General features: G+C 51.6%; 9 protein-coding genes across 9 annotated transcripts; 3 read left to right on the top strand and 6 right to left on the bottom strand.

Moving 5' to 3' along the window:
- Positions 1–271: 271 nt before the first annotated feature.
- Positions 272–2086, top strand: N7489_001085 (putative iron-regulated transporter; the record flags this gene model as incomplete). Its single annotated transcript, XM_056706840.1, has 6 exons — positions 272–623; positions 742–860; positions 957–996; positions 1054–1478; positions 1596–1742; positions 1808–2086. The coding sequence occupies 6 exons, from the start codon at positions 272–274 to the stop codon at positions 2084–2086; spliced, it is 1362 nt and encodes a 453-aa protein (XP_056571142.1).
- A 150-nt stretch (positions 2087–2236) lies between these two features.
- N7489_001084 (Zn(II)2Cys6 transcription factor) lies at positions 2237–4305 on the bottom strand (the record flags this gene model as incomplete). Its single annotated transcript, XM_056706839.1, has 3 exons — positions 2237–3217; positions 3269–4246; positions 4300–4305. The coding sequence occupies 3 exons, from the start codon at positions 4303–4305 to the stop codon at positions 2237–2239; spliced, it is 1965 nt and encodes a 654-aa protein (XP_056571141.1).
- Positions 4306–5618: 1313 nt separating this feature from the next.
- Positions 5619–6431, top strand: N7489_001083 (uncharacterized protein; the record flags this gene model as incomplete). The annotated part of the gene is given in 3 exon segments (XM_056706838.1): positions 5619–5938; positions 6055–6144; positions 6158–6431. 3 exon segments carry the CDS (start codon positions 5619–5621, stop codon positions 6429–6431), a joined length of 684 nt encoding a protein of 227 aa, XP_056571140.1.
- A 339-nt stretch (positions 6432–6770) lies between these two features.
- Positions 6771–8168, bottom strand: N7489_001082 (uncharacterized protein; the record flags this gene model as incomplete). The annotated part of the gene is made up of 1 exon (XM_056706837.1): positions 6771–8168. The coding sequence occupies one exon, from the start codon at positions 8166–8168 to the stop codon at positions 6771–6773; it is 1398 nt and encodes a 465-aa protein (XP_056571139.1).
- A 202-nt stretch (positions 8169–8370) lies between these two features.
- Positions 8371–10276, bottom strand: N7489_001081 (arylsulfatase; the record flags this gene model as incomplete). The annotated part of the gene is made up of 2 exons (XM_056706836.1): positions 8371–10072; positions 10122–10276. The coding sequence occupies 2 exons, from the start codon at positions 10274–10276 to the stop codon at positions 8371–8373; spliced, it is 1857 nt and encodes a 618-aa protein (XP_056571138.1).
- A 603-nt stretch (positions 10277–10879) lies between these two features.
- N7489_001080 (uncharacterized protein) lies at positions 10880–12543 on the top strand (the record flags this gene model as incomplete). Its single annotated transcript, XM_056706835.1, has 3 exons — positions 10880–10982; positions 11076–11668; positions 11806–12543. The coding sequence occupies 3 exons, from the start codon at positions 10880–10882 to the stop codon at positions 12541–12543; spliced, it is 1434 nt and encodes a 477-aa protein (XP_056571137.1).
- Positions 12544–12893: 350 nt separating this feature from the next.
- atfB (bZIP transcription factor atfB) lies at positions 12894–13853 on the bottom strand (the record flags this gene model as incomplete). Its single annotated transcript, XM_056706834.1, has 1 exon — positions 12894–13853. The coding sequence occupies one exon, from the start codon at positions 13851–13853 to the stop codon at positions 12894–12896; it is 960 nt and encodes a 319-aa protein (XP_056571136.1).
- Positions 13854–14523: 670 nt separating this feature from the next.
- Positions 14524–16664, bottom strand: N7489_001078 (uncharacterized protein; the record flags this gene model as incomplete). Its single annotated transcript, XM_056706833.1, has 3 exons — positions 14524–15221; positions 15275–15589; positions 15638–16664. The coding sequence occupies 3 exons, from the start codon at positions 16662–16664 to the stop codon at positions 14524–14526; spliced, it is 2040 nt and encodes a 679-aa protein (XP_056571135.1).
- A 472-nt stretch (positions 16665–17136) lies between these two features.
- snf4 (AMP-activated serine/threonine-protein kinase regulatory subunit SNF4) lies at positions 17137–18466 on the bottom strand (the record flags this gene model as incomplete). Its single annotated transcript, XM_056706832.1, has 5 exons — positions 17137–17319; positions 17373–17839; positions 17906–18055; positions 18139–18262; positions 18422–18466. 5 exons carry the CDS (start codon positions 18464–18466, stop codon positions 17137–17139), a joined length of 969 nt encoding a protein of 322 aa, XP_056571134.1.
- Positions 18467–19092: the final 626 nt, after the last annotated feature.

The raw sequence follows: 19092 nt of genomic DNA, 5'->3' as shown, positions 1-19092 counted from the left end.
CACATATTATTCATTTCGTGAAGATTTGCGATTATTGATTATTTTTTGATTTCTCTAGTAGCACTGTAGTATTGAACTGATGAACTCTAGTAAGACTTCAATATAAATGCATTCATTATATGTCTGCTATTGCCAACCTTTTAGGTTTCCACAAGGTCCTCAGCCCACCCGCGACATTACTGATCCGACGCCCAACTGATCTCAATAAAATCCACAAATACCCATCCCCATCAGTCCCTTGTACATATGCTGTAAATCGCCGCGCCTTCAGATGGAATTTGAGAGTTCCCCAGCGCCTAGCCGGCGCTCATCAGAAAACGTCAACAATTCGTCCAGTGCTCTGTTACCCACGGCGGATAATGCTTCACGACCAAATGATACCCCAGCATTAGAAGCCCGCTCAGTACTAACACGCCTGTACATCTCACACACACTCTCAACATGGAACTCACGCATGTTCGAATTTGGTGCCGTGCTCTTCCTAGCTTCGAACTTCCCGGGGACACTACTGTATGCTTCGATATACGCCCTCGTGCGGGCGTTTTCAGCCGTCGCACTATCGTCCTGGCTGGGTGCGCAAGTTGATCACTCAGACCGGCTCGTAGCCGTGAGGCATTCCATTGGTAAGTTGGATTCCTTGTGATATTTCGATATGCACCGAGTATCCTGCAGCCCGATGGCTAACTGAAGGAGTAGTGTGGCAAAGAGTCCCTGTCGCGGCCTCGTGCTTGTGTTTTATAGTCACTCTGTCTACGGACTCTTGGGCGCTCACAATTGGCCTGTTTGCTGTGCAGGGTTTGCTGGCTTGTATGGAGAAATTGGCCGCCACGGCTAATACCGTGGCTGTAGAACGGGACTGGGTATGTATGGGGAATCGTATTTGGCTTGTCTGGTTTCTTCCATGCATCCGATTTCTGCTATGCTAGGAAAGGACATCGCTGATAATTTGCCACTAGGCAATCGTCATCTCGAACAGTATCAATGTCCCTCGACAAGGTGAGAAAACCGAAACGACTTGGAGCTCTACAATATCTAACCTTGATCGAACCACAGACCTGAACGCCTCCATGAGACGGATTGATCTCTTCTGCAAGCTGCTAGCGCCAGTATTCATATCCTTAATCGACAGCATATCGACCCGATACGCAATTTGGACAGTATTCACCCTGAATACCGCATCTGTGCTGGTCGAATACATGGCCATTGCCCAAGTCTACCAATCAGTCCCAGCCTTGACCAAGACACAAGCTCCTACAACACAAGCAGATGATATAAATAACGAGAGCGACGATGCTCACCACAGTGCATCGCCCAAGGTACTCCACTCCTTGTCAGAGTCACTAGCACCTTGGAAAGAGTACATAGCCAGCCCAGTCTTCCTAGCATCCCTCGCCCTGAGCCTGCTCTACCTAACAGTCCTATCCTTCGGCGCAACAATGGTCACGTACCTGTTAAGCACGGGGTTTACCTCGTTACAGGTTAGCTACATGCGCATCGGCTCCGTGATCGCCGAGCTATCCGGCACATGGACAGCGCCGATGATCATGAACCGGATCGGTCCCATTTGATCCGGGCTGTGGTTCCTGAACTGGCAGTTTGCGTGCGTGGCTGCTGCCGCCGTGCCTTTCGTTGCTTGGGACTCCAGCTCGCGGTTCGTGGCGGGTACGCTGATTGCGGGCGTTGCTTTGAGTCGGGTTGGGCTTTGGGGATTCGACTTGTCGGTTCAGTTTCTTGTTCAAGAGGTAAGTGAATTCGCCTAGATTATTGGTTTGTGGGTTGCATGTGCTAAAAAGATGCCATCATGTAGAATATCCAGGAACATGCCCGTGCACGCTTCTCTGCCACTGAAATGGCGCTGCAGAATGTTTTCGAGATGCTTTCTTTTGCTTCGACTATTGCTTTCCCGCTGCCGGCTCAGTTCGTCTATCCGGTGATGATCAGTTCTGGGGCTGTGGCGGTCGCTGCTGTTTGCTTTGCGGCGTATGTGCGCAAGGAACGTGGTCATCTGCTGCATCGATCGCGGTGTATGGGCGGGGATAAAGCGCCATATCAAGCAATTGGGTCTGGGTCGGTTGTGGACGTTTGAAGTGGTTGTAAGTTCTTGTATCATAGTTCGTTTAAGAATCTGTACATGAACGAGATCGTCCCAAAGATAACCAAAAAGCAAAGTCGCTTTATATGAGCGCACCGCCAGACCATTGAAAGTGCTATATACATCTCTTGCCCAACGTGAATTTCAAATCATGACGAAAAAGTCCGAAAACAATTCCCGCCTCACACATTTCGAGTCCGCCCATGTGCTTGACACATCCTGCCGCCGAGTCATCTCCTCCACAAGCACGAGGACCCTATCAACAGCCGGGTGGCGAGTAACCGAAGGCGCCGAGTTAGTTTCATGAGCAGCTGCCATACGCTGAATCTCATGGACAATCCATTTGCGCTGATCATCCGTACCCTCAAGGCCAGCAACGAACAACGGCCATAGGAAGCTAACAGGCAGATGGTCCCGCCCGGTAGAGTCAACGGTAGCCAGTTGAATGATCTGATCGATGGCGCCGTTGACGCGGTCTGTGCGAGGGTATATTGCAAACGCCACGCGATGCAGGTAGATAAAGTTCGCTAAGAAGTTGGCCACGTATTGTCGGAATGTGCGGCAGATTTCCGACGCCACAGGCGCACACAGGATATCTGTTAGGGCTTCTGGTCGGCCGTAGACGTCTATTACTGGGGGACGGCGGTGCCAGAGTGTTTCGAGGTCTGCGCCGACTTTGTGGGCGAGTTGGAGTACTTCGAACTCGTCGGTTAGGGTTCCGCGGCTGCGGTGGTGGAGGTCGATGCAGACTATGCGTCGGACGACTTGTTGGGCTTGTACGAAGAATCGTAATGCTGGGCCTACGATTGATTCGTAGATGAGGTAGTTTGGGCTGAGGAATGGGTCTTCGATGCTGGCTTCTTTGCAGTTGTCTGTTGGCGCTTTTGTGTGAGGTGTTTGGGAATTTTGCGTATCTAGTCTATGTTCTGGGATGTTGCCGAGCTCTGTGAGAGGATCGCCATCTCGGCCTGCGATCAGGGACTTGACATCTAGCAGCGAAACCCATGACACTAAGAGATGACCGAGGCCGGTCCAATGTCGGGTACGATTATGGAATCGTTGTAGTATAAGGTATCCGGAGTGAATATAAGAAGTTCCGGTACATATTTCGGGAGATGAGAGGATCTGGGACAATATGAGCCAATTCCACTCTATTGGAGACCAAGCAGAACATACCTCGGATATCATTAAGAGAAAGACAGCAGCAAAAATTTTGATGAGTGTAGACTCGGTCACCTCGCCATGAATACAAGCTTGGATCTCCGAGCTGGACAGTCTATAAAAGGTCGGCGCCCAATGCCATTTTTTCCCTTCCGTCATCGCTTTATGGACATCTGCATAGCAGTATACAGCATTCAAAAGCGGACTAGAATCTCGTGCATGAGCCAGCAGTGCTGGTCGCATATACTTCCACTCGATGTTTACTGGCGCAAAAAGAGCAGCCGGCGGGTCAATAGTCAGAAAGTGCTGTAGCAACTGGTCCTCATATGAAGTGCCGCCTGCATCGGACAAGCTGCCCCGTGTAGTTGGCACGTCTGCGCTGTCAATCGAGGTCCTATCAACAAGTGAAGGCGAGGTATCTGGAGTAAATGGAATTCGGCGGTCTGCTGAAAAGTACCCTTCATCCATGCCTGGTATGAGTGTTGCGGGTAGCGACCGCAACGCCGGACTAGCCGTGAAAGCCATCGAGAGCCCGGTTGTCAAGTCCAGGTGTTTCTGCTCAAGATCAGAGGTGACACCGCCCATAAATCCAAGCATGTCAAACTCGGAAAGATAGGAGTCCTGGTCTGTAGGGAGCTGTCCAAGTGTGGTTGTCGGCGTTGATATTGTGTGGTGGCCGTCTGCACGAAGCACGGTACTGAAGAAGTTGATATCGGGAGAGCGGGATGCTGTAGCGGCTGCAGCGGACGGGCCTGAACTGTCTATATCCGCTGGGTTGTTGGGCGATGCAGTTATATTGTTTGAAGGCCGAGTTGATGACCCCCACCCGACGCCTGGGGCGGTAGGGGGTTTATAGAGACATTGTAGACGCAGTCGGTCGCAATTAGAGCAACCAGGTTTCCCTTCATCGCACCGGACCTTACGGGCCCTGCATGTTAGGCATCCTGTCCGTCGACGCGGGCCCGACCTACCAGCTCCCCGGGCTTTTGGTACCTGGGAAGGATTCACGTTAGTGTCAGGAACAAGGCGAGGAGTATACAAATTACCTCCATGATGGACGAAGCCCCAGTGTAAACCCAGATTGCACTAGATACAAACAAAGTACATAACTACGTATATGTCCATATGGGTATGGACCGGATTTTAGGCCGATGTGAATTTCCCGATCGGGGTGCCCCCGCTTTATAAGAGGGTCATGCTACCTAGCTAGAGTATCTCACAGCACCTGATTACTTAGTGACCACTACTTCCCGAGGTCTTTCTCCAGTTAATTGTACTAGTACCAGTCAGGTGATAGTCGGTGATGCTTAGGGTATGCTTTTGCATTTAGTTACCTAGGTAGGTAGCACTTCATGTCCAGGAGGTCGGATGGGCAATGTTATAGAATACAAAGCTAGGCGTTTCCATTCACATGGCATCAATAAAAACTTTGAACAGAAAGTACTAGATTATTACCCGGATACGTTTTGGTAGAGGCTAAAGAGAGATAGTTATGTTGCCTTCACTAATTTCGGTTGAAGAGTGTAAAATGACTATCAAAGTAGGGTTGTGACTGATTTAACTTGTAAACGGGTATAGAATAACATAATAACCTTTGGAACTGTCTATTTTTACAGAATAAAACAGGGTATACTCCGGAGATACTCCGTAGAACACCTGTTAATTGCCCTTTTGAGGTTTAGCGCTGTTAAGCTGTCTTTCTCCTCCGTTACTTTTCAGCCGCACACTACAGTTTGTTACCTCCACGTTTCAATAGGATCTAAATTATTTGGCATTACCTAGGTACATTACATAGTACATTACATAGTACTTGTTCTTTCAGTCCATTTCATGATTACCCGAATGTCCCTTTTCCCTTGACATTGTTGATCTTTGCCTTGTCCTGCCAGGACCGTGCTCAAGTGGGCCCATAAGACGGCCCCGGGGTTTTGTTCCCGTCTTATGTTGAATCTCCCTTTGCTCAATAAAGCGTTTATCATGGTATTCGCCTTGAAGATCCAGAACAAAGGTCATCTTGAAAGAATACACATACTACTTTTGGCTGGACTAGAAGGCTATCTGTTATGTTATGGTCTGCCTAGGAAACCTTCGCCAAGACTTGATAATCTCAATGCCAAGGCGGCACCAATATGGTCCTGCAGCTGTTTTGAGCGCAGGGTCCCTTCTATTAAAGAAAACCTGAGGTGGGTTAGTGCGCTTTACCCTTCTGTCTGTTTTTCTCGCTTTGGCAACTTAACTCCAACATTTTCCAGAGGCCATTACCTCCTTATGTCCCATGTCCCTCGCCTTTGCTTAATATATGTCACGCACGTTCTACTCTTCTTAACCAACCTTCGTTTGATATTTGTTTTCTTCCCTTCCTATAATGACTGCCAATGGTCCCCCGTTTGGATTCGCAATACGCAGAAATGGCTCCTGCCTAAGAGACATAGGAGAATGTGACACCGACGCAGGGAAGGATCCTGTAACATCACAACATTTTTTCCGATGCTGCCCCACCGGCGCAACGTGCAGCGATGCAAACACAGGGTTGTGTTGTCCGGATGAAGAAGACTGCAGACAGGAAGTCAGTAACCCAGCACACTGCGCCAACGAAACCTGGGATCTTTATCGAAACTACGATGGCGGACATTTCTGTTGTGAGCAGGGTCAATACGGGTTTAATAGGACTCAGGGCGGGGTTGGGTGTGGGACAGAACAAGAACTTATGATTGAAAGTAGGACGTCACTAAGCCCAGTTTCACTTGGTAAGATTCAAGTCCTGCTTAAACTCGACATGCGCCCAGTTCTGATATAACCAGGCGCGACCCCAACACCGAGCAGCTCCCCGATATCGAGCAGCTCACCGACTTCAAGCAACTCCCCAACATCGAGCAGTTCTCCGGCATCGAGTAGCTCCTCCAGTTCAAATGCTGGCGCTATCGCAGGTGGTGTGGTTGGTGGTGTTGCCGGGTTAGCAATCATTGTCGCCTTGCTTTGGTATTTCATGCGTCGTCGCCCACAGAAGCAACAACCACAAGCGCAGACCCCCGTCACCGGAGCAGCAATGTTGCAGCACGAGTCTTTTCAGCCTCCCGGCATACCGAGCGAGTTAGATGGCAATGCTTCTGTGTCAGAGCTACCTAGCCACAAAGAAAATACTCTCCACGAGTTGCCGGAATCTGCAAAGAGTCGATGACAGAGTATTACCTTTATCTTAATTTTCTCTGACAGAGCGCTAGATGATGATTTTTTGTCGATGATAAACCCTAGGCGCTCCGGTGTTTGGCCATCTATTTCTGTAGAAATCATCAAAACAACCTATATATGCATATACTTGTATTCCATGCAGAAAGTATTTGATCAGGTCAGAATAAGGTCAAAGACGTCAAATTGAGGCTTGTTCTGGCGTGTTGATACATAGACAACTTACTGTATTCCTGGACCGCCCTACTCCAGCCTTTGTATACTTCTGACAGATTTATATACTTCCTGTAAAGATAAATACTATTATCTCGTTAATATCATATCGTTAATATCAACTTACTAAACCACCCTCCTCCTTCTCAGATAACTTCCTCTGTACAAATGCCTCCATTCCATTCCTCTCCTCAACAGTCAACAATTCAATCCGATCTTCTAAGCTCCCCTCCCCAAAGAACCTCTGATCAATCCTCGCCCAGTAGATAATATCAAAAGCCCAACTCCTCCTCGCCGCATAACTAACCCAGAACCCCCCATTATCCCAGCTCTCCCGCATATGTCCAGAAAGCCGATTCTCCTCACCAATAACCCCACGCCGAATATCAACATCCTCTCGCATGCGCAGCTCCTGCAAGAAAACCTCCAACCGACTCTCATAAACCCTCTCCCAGTCATCAATCCCCTCCTCCCAGTACTCCGGCCTCTCAAGCAACAGCCAACACGGCGGACTAAACACAAACTCCAACGGAGCAGCATAAGCAAATTCCCAATCAATAGCCCCGGATACCGTATACCCAAAGTCCGAGTTAGCAAGCACATTCGCCGGCCTTAGATCATCACAGAACAACCTAAACCCGCAATCCTCACCAGCCCAACAAAGCCTTCCCTCCCTCGCAAGCTTCCGAAACAAACACCGCGCAATATACTTCATCCTACAGTCCTGCGCATCGTCAATAGCATCATTCCGCTGCGACGCAAGATGCGTCATATGCAACTCGGCAAGAGCAAGTAAATACGCCCGCGCAGTGCCAAACGTCTCCGTCACGCCCGGCAAATCCCCAACCGAAACACCGCCAACCTGCACAAGCTCGTTCATATTGATACTCAACGGCCTGTGCTCAACAACCCACTCGTCATCGAACTCGTCGTCCGCTGCATTAGATATACATCCAATACGAGGAAACGAATGTTTCGCCACCTGCAGCAACAACCCGCCCATCTGGTTATACACGGAGCGGAGTCTATTCTCGTCGATATTGGGATCGAGAACAGGCCGCTCTTCGTCCGGTATTCCGGGCGTGTTCAGCGCATCCACCAGATCAGCGTTGTGGTCGATATACTCCATGATAATGAAGGGGCCTAGGTGGTTTGGACTTTCGTCGCTGCTGCCGTGGTACAGGACGTGTGGGATGCGGATGCCTGTGTGTCGCTCGAGGAAGCGCATCACGGATACTTCGTGCCGGAGCTTTTCGTCTGGGAAGATTGAGTAGCCTGGGATTGGGAAGCGGATTATGGCTGAGGCGCCGTCGATGAATCGTAGGCGGATTACCATGTTGAAGGAGCCTTTTTGTGGGGGGAAGAGGTGGTCTGATACGCCTTGGCGGTGGGTTTTGATTAATGTGGTTATCTTTTTCAGGGATTCTTCGTTGAGGAGGGTTGTTTTCCAGGTGGCGAGTTGGGCGTCGCTTTTGTCCCAGGCTACTTCGTCGAAGAACATTAGTTTGCCTTTCATAATGGGCATTCTTGGATATTCCTGGTATGGGGAGTCCTGGGTTCAGGGGGAATGTATGTCTATTCGAGACGGTCTATTGTGAATTGCTTTACCCCGCGGTTACTCAGGAGTATCGGCGAGTTGCATATTCTGAAACAAAGGACATCTGGAAGTCATTTTCGATTTGGTCTGCTTGGAAAAATTCGGACTATGAAAATCCCACTCAGAAAGGCTTCACAGTCCGCTGAAACCTCGGCGGTTGACGCGTAAACTTCTCCGGCTGGTCTCTAGCTCCATCTTTCCAATAGTCAAACTCCATCCACGCATTCTCAGGCATCTGTGCCTCAGTCGCCTCTAAAAATTCTCCAAGATCAGGGCAGAGCGGGACAACACCCGTCTCAAGCACATACTGATCCCAGAGCTTAAGCAACTGCTTCAACTTCTCCGGCTCGGCATCTGACAGATCGTGAATCTCCCCAGGATCCTGCACGAGATTATACAACTGCCACTTCTCCGGACCCTTAGGCTTAGGAATGAAAACGATCTTCCAGTCCGCACAACGCAGCGCAGCCCGTCCACACGTCTCCCAGCCCTGAATAAACTCGGCCGGATGGATCCGCTCCGCCTGACCCACTGCCCAGGGGTGGAAACTTCGTCCGCGCATCTCAACAATCTCACGACCCTGGTACGTCGGCGCTGGGTGCTTGATCCCCGCCATATCCAATATAGATGGTGCCAGGTCCATAACCGTGGCGAACTGATCCGTGATCCCACCCTTACCGGCCGCAACGTCTACAGGGCTGACATTGAAGTTCGCAGGGAAGCGACAGGTAAATGGGACACGCACGCCACCCTCGGTGGTATACGCCTTATACAGACGCGACGGGGCAGTAGCAGCCTGTGCCCAGCGGGGCCCGTACCAGATAAACGAGTTCCCGTTCCCGAGGTTCTCCAAGCTGTTATCGTAGTATTTCTGCAGATGCGGCATGACGCCGTTCTGGACCATGGGGTAGGCCTCATAAGCGGCGCCTTCGGCACCGTTATCCGACATGAAACACACGAATGTGTTATCCAGCTCGTCAATCGACCGAAGGTACTCGACTACCTTCCCGACATTTGAATCAATGCACTCGACCATCCCGGCAAAGACCTCCATCGCCACCGCGGACTTTTTCTTCTCCTCCGCGCTGTATTCATCCCACTCCTTGACTTCCTCCGCTTGCACCGGGTGCGGCTCGACGTCGTCGCGCACCATCCCCAGCTCCTTTAAACGCTGTAGCCGCTTCGCGCGGAGCACGTCGGGGCCTTCGTCGTATACACCGCGGTAGTGGTCGATGTACTCGCGCGGGGCTTGCAACGGCCAATGCGGCGCTGTGAAGGGGAGGTACGCGAAGAACGGACGGTCACCTTGTCCATCAGGGCCGTCGCTGCCGCCGCTCGCTTTCCATTCTTTCAGGTAATCTACCATCTTGTCGCCGTAGCCATCGGACGAGTACCAGCCCTCTGGGAGGTGGCGCACGTACTCGCCGTCCTCCATGTGCAGGGCGATGTAGCTCGCCTCGATGAAGGTCGGGCACTGGTCCTGGTCTTTTAACTCCGGCTCGTAGGCATAGTGGTTTGAGCAGGCGGGTAAGTGCGCGAATGAGCGCTCGAACCCTCGCTTGTGTGGGGAGCGCTCTGGAGTTAGGCCCAAGTGCCACTTACCCGACATGACGGTGTGATATCCCCCGTCGCGTAGGACTTCCGGGAGTGCCACGACCCGCTCGTTGAGGTAGCCCTCGTACCCGGGCATGCCGCGCTGGGGTGCGGTGCTCATGGATGATCCTTTAGGCCCGTTCTGGCCGGAGATGTTGGTCCATTCGATTAGATTGCCCAGACCGGCGATGTGGTGGTCTGTGCCGGTCATGATCATGGCGCGTGTGGGACTGGGTATTGTGAGTTTAACTGAGAGATGATAATCTCAGGGAAACTTACGAGCATGCTGCCGCTGCATGGAAGTCAGTAAATCGGAGCCCCTCTCTGGCGATTTGGTCGATGTTGGGCGTGCGGATTTCTCCGCCGAAACAGCCTACATCGGAGAAACCTAGGTCATCGGCGACTATGACGAGGAAATTGGGACGTTTTGCCATTTTGAAGGAAAATAGAGAAGATGGGGGGCTTAAGGGGCGAGTGACACCATGGTTATATCTCCCTAACCACAAAGGAAATCGCCAATCGGCCATCGGCCATCGGCTCGAAATGCGGGGAATTTGAACTCCACATTTGATCGACGGTGCCCAGGTGGACTTGGAAGCCAATCAGATGGGAAATCACGCAATGTCCTGGAAGTATAACAGAATAAGAAAATAAGAAAACAAGAAAATACCAAAATACAAAATACAAAATACAAAATATAAAATACCACCCTGGAAGTCACGCAACCTCCAATGACATAATCCACTTATCCAGGGTTCTCCACGTCCAGAAACAGCTCTCTACCCGACCCGTTTTCCCTCTTTTGGATCTATGACAGTTCTGATTCAATAGTTTACATCTACACTTGTCCCAATGCAATGGCTATATCTTCCACATCCCTGCCCACCTCCAGTGCACATGCATATAACCCCATCCATATATCGCCATTCTCTAATTGGTACAACACTCTGAATACTTGGTGGAACTCAACACCCACAATCTCCTACTCGCAGCTTGCCCAAACACCACAGTTAGAGCCTCCAGACCCAGCTCATACAATGGAAACAACACGGCCACCAAGACCCCACTGGCGCATATACTGGTTCGCTCTCGTACTCTGCTGCGGCGGAGCTTTGTTCGGTTATGACTCTGGAGTAATTGGTGAGTGACAACTACATACATACCCACCTATCCAACCCAGCATTCCAGTCCCATCCAATCCATACGAAGTCATACTAACATAACACCCCACAGGCGGCGTCCTAACCTTCCAAACCTTCGCAACCTCCTTCTCAATCCACCCTTCAGAAAAAACCCGCACGAGCGCAATCGCCGTCGGAATCCAACAAGCCGGCGCCTTCGCCGGCTGTTTCCTAATCTGGCCAATAACAAACCGCTACGGACGCCGTCTCGCCATGGGCCTATGTTCTCTAATCTTCAGCGTGGGCGTAATCCTCGAGACGATCGACTCGCATTCCCTCCCTCTATTCTACGTCGGACGGGTAATCTGCGGGCTCGGCATTGGCGGGTCTGCAACCGTCATCCCCATCTACATGTCGGAGATGAGCCCGAAGGAAATCCGGGGCCAGTTGGGGAGTTGTTACCAGCTCACGTACACGGTTGGGATCCTTGTTTCGTACTGGGTTGATTATGGGGTGAAGGGGATGGGAGACGAGGCTGGGCCGCGGCAGTGGCAGATTCCTGTGGGGTTGCAGCTCGTGCCTGGTGTTCTGATGGGGGTTGGGATGTTTGGTGTTAAGGAGAGTGTGCGGTGGTTACTGGGTGTTGGGAAGGAGGCTGAGGCGTGGGAATGTCTTGTTTGGATTCGGGGTGGTGAGGGGGAGGGGGTTCGGGGGAGTTTGAGGATATGAGGAGGGGGTTGGAGGAGGAGAGGGATGAGAGGGATGGGTTTCGGGTTTGGGAGTTGGTTGAAGCGGGGAATTTGAAGAGGATGGGGATTGCGGGTGGACTGTTTCTTGCGCAGCAGTCGACAGGGTCGACGGCGTTGGCATATTTCGGGCCGCAGTTTTTTGAGTTGCTTGTTGGGGATGGGGATCGGACCCTTTTGTTGACGGGGATTTTTGGCGCGATCAAGGTCGTTGCTTGTTTGGTTTTTGTGGTGTTTTTGTCGGATCGTTTTGGGAGACGGCCTTTGTTGGCGGGTGGTGCGGGCTTTATGGCGGTTTGTATGATTGCCACTGCGGCGGTCGTGAAAACTTACCCTCAGCCTGGTGATGGGACGGTTACTTCTTCCGGGATTGCCACGGTTGCCCTGATATACCTCGATATCATCGCTTACAACTTCAGTTGGGGTCCGTTGCCGTGGCCGTGTGCGAGTGAGATCTTCCCTACGCGCATTCGGGAGCCTGGTGTTGCGTTCGGTGTTGGATCGCAGTGGTTGTTCAATTTTGTCTGGAGTTTCTCAACCCCCTATATCCAGGAGAGCCTAGGATGGGGTACATTCTTGCTCTTTGGCCTGCTGGATGTGGTGATTGTGGGCTTTACTTACTTCTGTCTGAAGGAGACAGCTGGCAAGTCTCTCGAGGAGATTAACGGAATGTTCGATGCTCGTCCGGATGCTGAGCATGGGTGGAAAGATCCTTTGGATGATGCTACTACACCACAGGTACCTGGAGAAAGGTATCAGGATGCGCAGATCGATAATGTCGAATCCGTATCCAAGCATCGGACTGCACATGTCGAGTCGACCGGACGGTCTTGAGTTTAGGCTAGATAGTTCTATTTTCCTATCATAAAGACCTATCGATAGAAACCAATTCATTTCCATCTGCCATGTAATAGAAGATACATCTCAAGGCAATTGCCCACAGCAACAATCCACCCCCTAGCCAATCGCCCTCAAGGCAGCTAGAACTGAGAATCAAACGCAGTAATATCAAAGAAGCTTCCGTTTACTCAAGCCGGAGTCAAAACGCCAGACACCCTCCAGTTCCCACACTGGATCGCAATTCAAAGGTTTCAGAAATCCACATTCAACGCCAGACAGACCTGCTGCCCCCGATTACCTCCACATAAAAGGTCGTTATCACATAACATCAACTCCCGTTCAACTCACACATTGATCAAGTCATCAAAGGATGCATCCTCTGCCGAGAAGGAATAAGACCCCTCCGAGACAAGCGAAGCCTCCGACTCGCGCCGCATCTGCTGCTCAAACGCCTCCGCCGCGGCCGCGGCCGCCGGCTCAAGCTGCAGAGGATCATCAAAGCCAAACGACATCGCCGTCGGCGCGGGCGCAGACGCAGACACAGGCACCGCAGCCGTAACCGGAGCCGGGGTAGGTTCGAGCGGGGAAACAGAAACAGAGGGGTTATCTGTGATTCTGACAGGCGATTCCGGCAGCGTCCCCGCCGACGGGGCGCCATCTTTATCGGTAATTTTCTTGACCATCTGTGCGAGATGGAGCTTAATCGGCTCATCCCCACACTGAGCATGTTTCAGCACCTCATTCTTCAGACCCAGGATCTCGGAGCGCAGTCGGGCGATCTCCGCAATCAACTGTTCCTTCTTCTCGGACTGCTCCTTGAAGCTTAACTCGAGGTGCTGGGTGTGCTCTTTCTTTTTCTGGCGACACTTGCTTGCGGCGAGACGGTTGCGCTCGAGGAACTTTGCGCGCTTGGCGCGTTCGTGTGGGGCGTCGTCGAGATCTGGGCTGAGGCTTGCTGCGGCGGTCTTGTATTCGCGCACGCGCCGGCGTTTGCTCGCGGTTTCCATCATGTCGAGGGACAGATCACCCCCTTGATCATCGTATGGGGGTGGGGTTGGTTGACCATTGCGGACCTGAGCATTTTTGAGGTCCCGCTCGAGTGCGGAATTGGCAAAGGCTGCCGAGTCGGCTTTGTCCCAACCGGCCATTGGGGAAACTGGGCTCAGACCCCAGAGTTGGTCGTCGTCTGGAATAGGAAGACCTAGGAAATCGCCAGAGAAGGAATTTGTGAATGGTGGATCGATGATATTTGCAAGGCCTAACCCTGATGATAGGCCTGGCACAGATTTGAGGTTGGTAGACATGTCAAGGAAGCTTTAGAGAAACTTTTGTTCCTTCTAAAACATGGAAGAGTAGAGAAAGTAAGAGCAAGGGAAGGTAAAGACAGACTCTCTTGCCCTAATAGCCCTAACCAAAATTCAACTGAGAACCTTGGAAAGTCTTCACACTCTTTCTGATTCACCGATTCACCGATTTACTCATTCACGGGAGAAGATGGTTTGGTCGGTGCCTGAAGCAGCGTATTGAGTCCAGGTGCGGTCGACCTGGTTAGAGCCACGGTCGGACAAGACTTCCTGCGGTCCAGAAGATCCGGGCGAATGGCACAGGTTGAAGGATGTTTTTAGTGTCACCATGGAAAAGAGTTAAGGAAGAGTTAAGGAAGAGTTAAGCGTTTATAAGGAAATAGGAATAGTAAAGAAGAATAAAGAATGGTAAAAAGGATGGACTTTTATGCTGCCAAACCCCCCTTCAGACCTAGAACCCTCCAAAACCCAGACCCTTCGAATAAAAACAATCAAGGTAACAGATAGAAACAAAAAGAATGGGTATCCAACGGGATTCAATGCCGTCAAGGGAAAACCAGGGTTGGGCTGGTGGGGAATGTCCAGGGAAGTATAGAGCTTCTTCTAGAATGCCAATCAGAGACCAGCTCATATGAAAACAAGGAAAAACAGTAAAGGGAACAAAACAAGGCTATTCCCTGCCCACCACATACCGTCCACGAGTCCAGTGTTGCAGCTGTCGGTGTATAAAGTGCCAATTATTGAGCAATAACCCCGCCACGCGTTGATCCTGAATGTCCTTTTCCACCTCTGTTAAGGTCTCCCGAATCTCTTGCCCCCGGGGCCCGAGGAGGAGCGGTCCAAACACCCGCACCAAATCTTGGAACTTCGGACTTGCCACTGGATCACGGAGCTCCATCCCGGCATCTTGGGCATCGGTGTCTGCAGTCACCGCCATGGAAAGTAGCCCAAATACCGAACAGATCAGATCGCGCTGCATCTCAGGAGCAAGAGCAATGAGCGCAAGACATATAAGCTGCACTCGGGCAGCAGTCGATGGGCTCGCCTCAGAGATACAGTCTGGCACCCGGAGGAGATGCGATTGATCTGGAATCGAATGATAGTACATGTCCCTCAAAACGCGGTAGAGCCGGACACTCCCGAGGATCCCGTCTGGAAGCCCCGCCAGCACGGCCTTCAAGGCCCAGGCCACACTCAGCACGGGCGCCGAGTCCTCACGGAGCTGGGGCATGGCAACCACACGCATGGTAAGGGAAATATTACACTCTTCTTTCTCAGCCTCGATCACTTGGCCAGCAAAGTGGTCATATAGGCGAATGGCGGTTTTCAGATCGCCGGGCTGGATGAAGATCTCGGGAGTGTCAAGACCTGCAGGAACCCGGGTCAGTCAAAGTCATGACGTAGAAGACGCCGCCACCAACCATATTTATGCAGAAACATCAGCGTTGCCACAATGTACGCGGGCAACTGCGCGGGACAGGGGGCCAAGTCTGTCAGCATCAGATAGCCATGCCCTCCAAGACGGGACAAAGTCTCGATCGATCTGCCCTGCAACGAAGTCATCGGATTGGGACGGTGCATATTCGCGAACGTTTTCATCCGTCGCAGCTTAGGAGCTGGCGCCAAGGGGGTGGTGTCGGCCTCCAAACTGGATCGCACCTTGCGAACTTTGCCCAACAATCCAAATCCACGACGACTCGTGCCCGGTTCCTCCGCGGGCGGATTGCTCTCTGGTGCTAGAGTCTAGTCAGTGGCAACCCATGCACAAGTAGGGACAACCGTACGTGGACTTGGAGTATCTTCACCTGGAATGGAAAGCGGGATACTAAACTGAGCTGCCATCCGGTTGAAGGCTGAGGTGGCCTTGGCTGAGTCAAGCGTGCTACTCCAGCTTGTTTGGCTGTTGGCCAAACTTGCCCTCCGGGAGCCCGGAGGTTCGGGCTCGGGCTCGACGACTGGTTCGATTGTGTCGAACTCGGTCTCGGCGATAGGCTCCAGCGTCCCTTCAGACGCCCTTGATGATTCCTCTCGGCTCGTGCCGGTACTATGTCTCGAGGCGCCCGACTTTCCCTGTCGCGCGTCGGTGGCCTTCTCATCCGAGAACGGGTCCGAGCCTTCGGGGGTATGAGTGTTGGCATTGGGGCTACTATCAGGGGAATGCAGCATCAGTCCCGGCCATCCCCAATCCTCCATAGGTTCCTGAATAGGCATCGCGATGTGCTGGGCAGGGTCTCGGCACACAGTATCCTCAGTCTGGCTGGACTCCTGAGAATGGGTCGTCTGAGTGCTGACCTTCCGCCCCTCTTGCGGTTCGTCGAACCTGACAGACTTGCCTGTAGTTGTGGATAGCTCACCAGCAGCGGTATCTGGTTCAAAGGGATTGGAGGACAAAGGTTTCGACTTCGGCCTCTCTTTGCGGCTACCCTCCTGCGCAGCTTGAGGTTGTGTCTCTGTGATGGGCTCATCTTCCTGGGATAAGCTGCCGCGCAAGCGGGCAACCATTCTCTTCAGACGCTTGGTGCCATTCTTAGACCGAGGAAGCGGGCCAGTGTCTTGGGCGTGTTGGGCATTCGACCCAGTTTCCGCATTGTCAACGGGGGCTACTGTGGCAGAGCCATGTGGCTTGTTCGCAGCGCTGGATCCCGCCTCAGTTGTAGGCTCATTGCGTTGTAGTTCATTCGAAGCGGATTCTGGCTGAGGCTTCAATGGATCTCCCTCAGAAGCTAGACGCCGTCGTGGCCAGACAGCACGAGATGCGGCAGGGTCAGGTGTCTCAGATCTGGACCGGAACACAGTTTTGAGACGCCGCATGATTATGTTTAGATAATGTATATGAGAGGAAGAGATGGTGATGAAGTAAGGACTAGCATGGAGGCCCGGGAAGTGACTTGGTCAAGGTCTCCTGGAGGAAGGAGCTTAGATAGACGAGGAAGCTACGCCTTACCTTCTATAGCCAACCTTCAATGTTGGAAGAACAATAGTTAAGATAATGCTTCAAATTGACATTCAAATCTCCCAGGTCTATTTCCGTGCCAGCACTGCTCGGCAATAAAAAAAACAAAAGAGAACACCGGTTTTGGAAACAATGTCATTACCTCTGTACATTCGTAAAGTCCAAAATCAAAACAACCCAGGACATGGAGTCATAGCCTCGCCGGGCCCATGTGCTCCCCAGGCAATTCATGTTAACTTCTGAGGTTTCCCTCAGAACAGGATCAAAACGCCGGAACCATGCAAAAGTGAATATGTATGGGAAAAATCACGTATCTCAACTCGAGGCCGATCATGCTTCCTCGTTCTCACCCTCGAGAAGAATGTAGTGCAGGATATCACTCAGAGTCAGAACGCCCTTGAGCTTGAAGTGCTCATCCACGACGACAAGACGATGCACTCGCGATTTGCGAATAGTATCAAAGATCGTATCTAGTCCATCATTCAATGAACATGTGTAGATACCCGGGAAACCCTGCGCAGGAGATAAGTATCAAACTAATATCACCAGGAACGGAAGAGACATACCGGAGAACGTTTCTTCAATGCTTCCCCGACTGTAAGACTCAAGTCATCGTAGAAACCGCCCTTGATCAAAGTAATAACATCGACCGACTCGAATACGTTATACACCACGCCTTCCGAGTTCACAATCGGCACACTGGATATGCTGCGCTCGACCAAAATATGGATGACATCAATGACCGGGGTATCCATCGAAGCCGTGGCAACGTTATCATACGATCCAAGCAAGAGCTCACCCAGCGGACGACGCAGCTGCTGCGTATCGGGGACATTGACGGCGACGAATTTCAGGATGCGGTATTGCGTAATGACGCTGAGAACGTGGGGCCGCTCGGTCTGGCTATCGCTGGTAACGAGGGGGATACGGCGGGCGCGCGATTCCAGCATGCGCCGACAGGCATCGTAGAGAGGGCGCTCCGGGTCGATGGAAACGGTCTCCGGCGGCGCCACGCCTAGTGCCTTTTCAACTTCTGTATGTTCCCGTTAGCTGCGGGGTGTACCTGCAGGAATGCGGGCGACACGGGGGCCCAACGCACCTCGCAAACTGTCCAGGCGGAATTGATCGATCTGGTCCAGCGCCGCGGGGTTCTGGAAATAGTATTGGATGACATTGATGTAGTCGGAGGTGGTCAGAAGACCTGCGAATTTGGACGCTTTGGAGTCCCACAACGGAGCTGAAACGATGCCTGTACCTCCCGATCCCCGGGTTCACAGTCAGCTGGAGTTCGGCAATTTGGTTGCAAGGGAGAAAATCGCGAAAAATCCGTACCATTTTGAATCAGAATGTTCAGACTCTCCTTGACGGAAAGCGACGTATCGAAGATGATGAGTCGGAAGCTGAGCGGCAGGACATCGTAGGAGTTTCGGGCCTTGAGGAAATCGCGAATGGCACGCTGTTTGCGTGTTAGTCAAGATCTGGATATGGCCAGGTGATCTGGTGACTGGTGAACCCATGCCGAAACACGTTCACAATGTCCGATCCCCATAGTGTCCAACGTCAGATATAAAGAGGGGTTTCCCCTCTTTGGAAAAGCAAAAGGGGCAAGACTTACAAGGCCCTGTCGCTCTTCCCGATCGATCGCTCGCTCGGAGGCCATTGGGGGGCGTAGGTACGAGGATGGGCTGCACGAAAGCCGCGTGACCAGAGTTGAAGGTCCCGAGTCGAGGATCTTCCGCCTTTCGATATGTGGGGGTGGGATCCTACGCAACCAGATTGAAGTTAATACGTAGAGCTTAAAGGAGATTAAATGGAATAATTTACATGTGTTATTTTTCAATTTCATATCAGATTATCATATTCAATTATTTTATACGAGTGAGGGGCAATACGCAGACTATACGGGGACATTCAGATGATTGTCCAACGATGGTGGGAGCTCCAAGATTTACCGCCTCATATACCGCCTTTTGATTCTGCCCATTCTAACGGTTGAAAACTCCCACCCCACATTTTTCCTAACCTCCACGTACATATCTCATCATACCTTTCTTTTTTCTTTCAAGATGGCCGAGTCAGATTCGCAACCCGTATTCAGTCCTGTTTGCCCCATTCCATTGACATGCACTGCACGCAGGGTATGCGTTTGTCTGTGTGCAGACTGAGCTTTTTGGCTCTTTGCATCTTAGTCATACAGCTGGTTTACCTACCTAGGTAGGTACCTAGGTATATACCAGCTTCTTCCCATAGATTCATCATCACCTCACTCACTTCTTCATCTTTCCT

Source organism: Penicillium chrysogenum (assembly GCF_028827035.1).
Source record: "Penicillium chrysogenum strain IBT 35668 chromosome Unknown utg000001l_segment0_segment0, whole genome shotgun sequence".
Classification (NCBI taxonomy): Eukaryota; Fungi; Ascomycota; class Eurotiomycetes; order Eurotiales; family Aspergillaceae; genus Penicillium; species Penicillium chrysogenum.
Note: the sequence above shows the minus strand (reverse complement) of the source record. Positions and strands in the feature narration are given on the sequence as shown.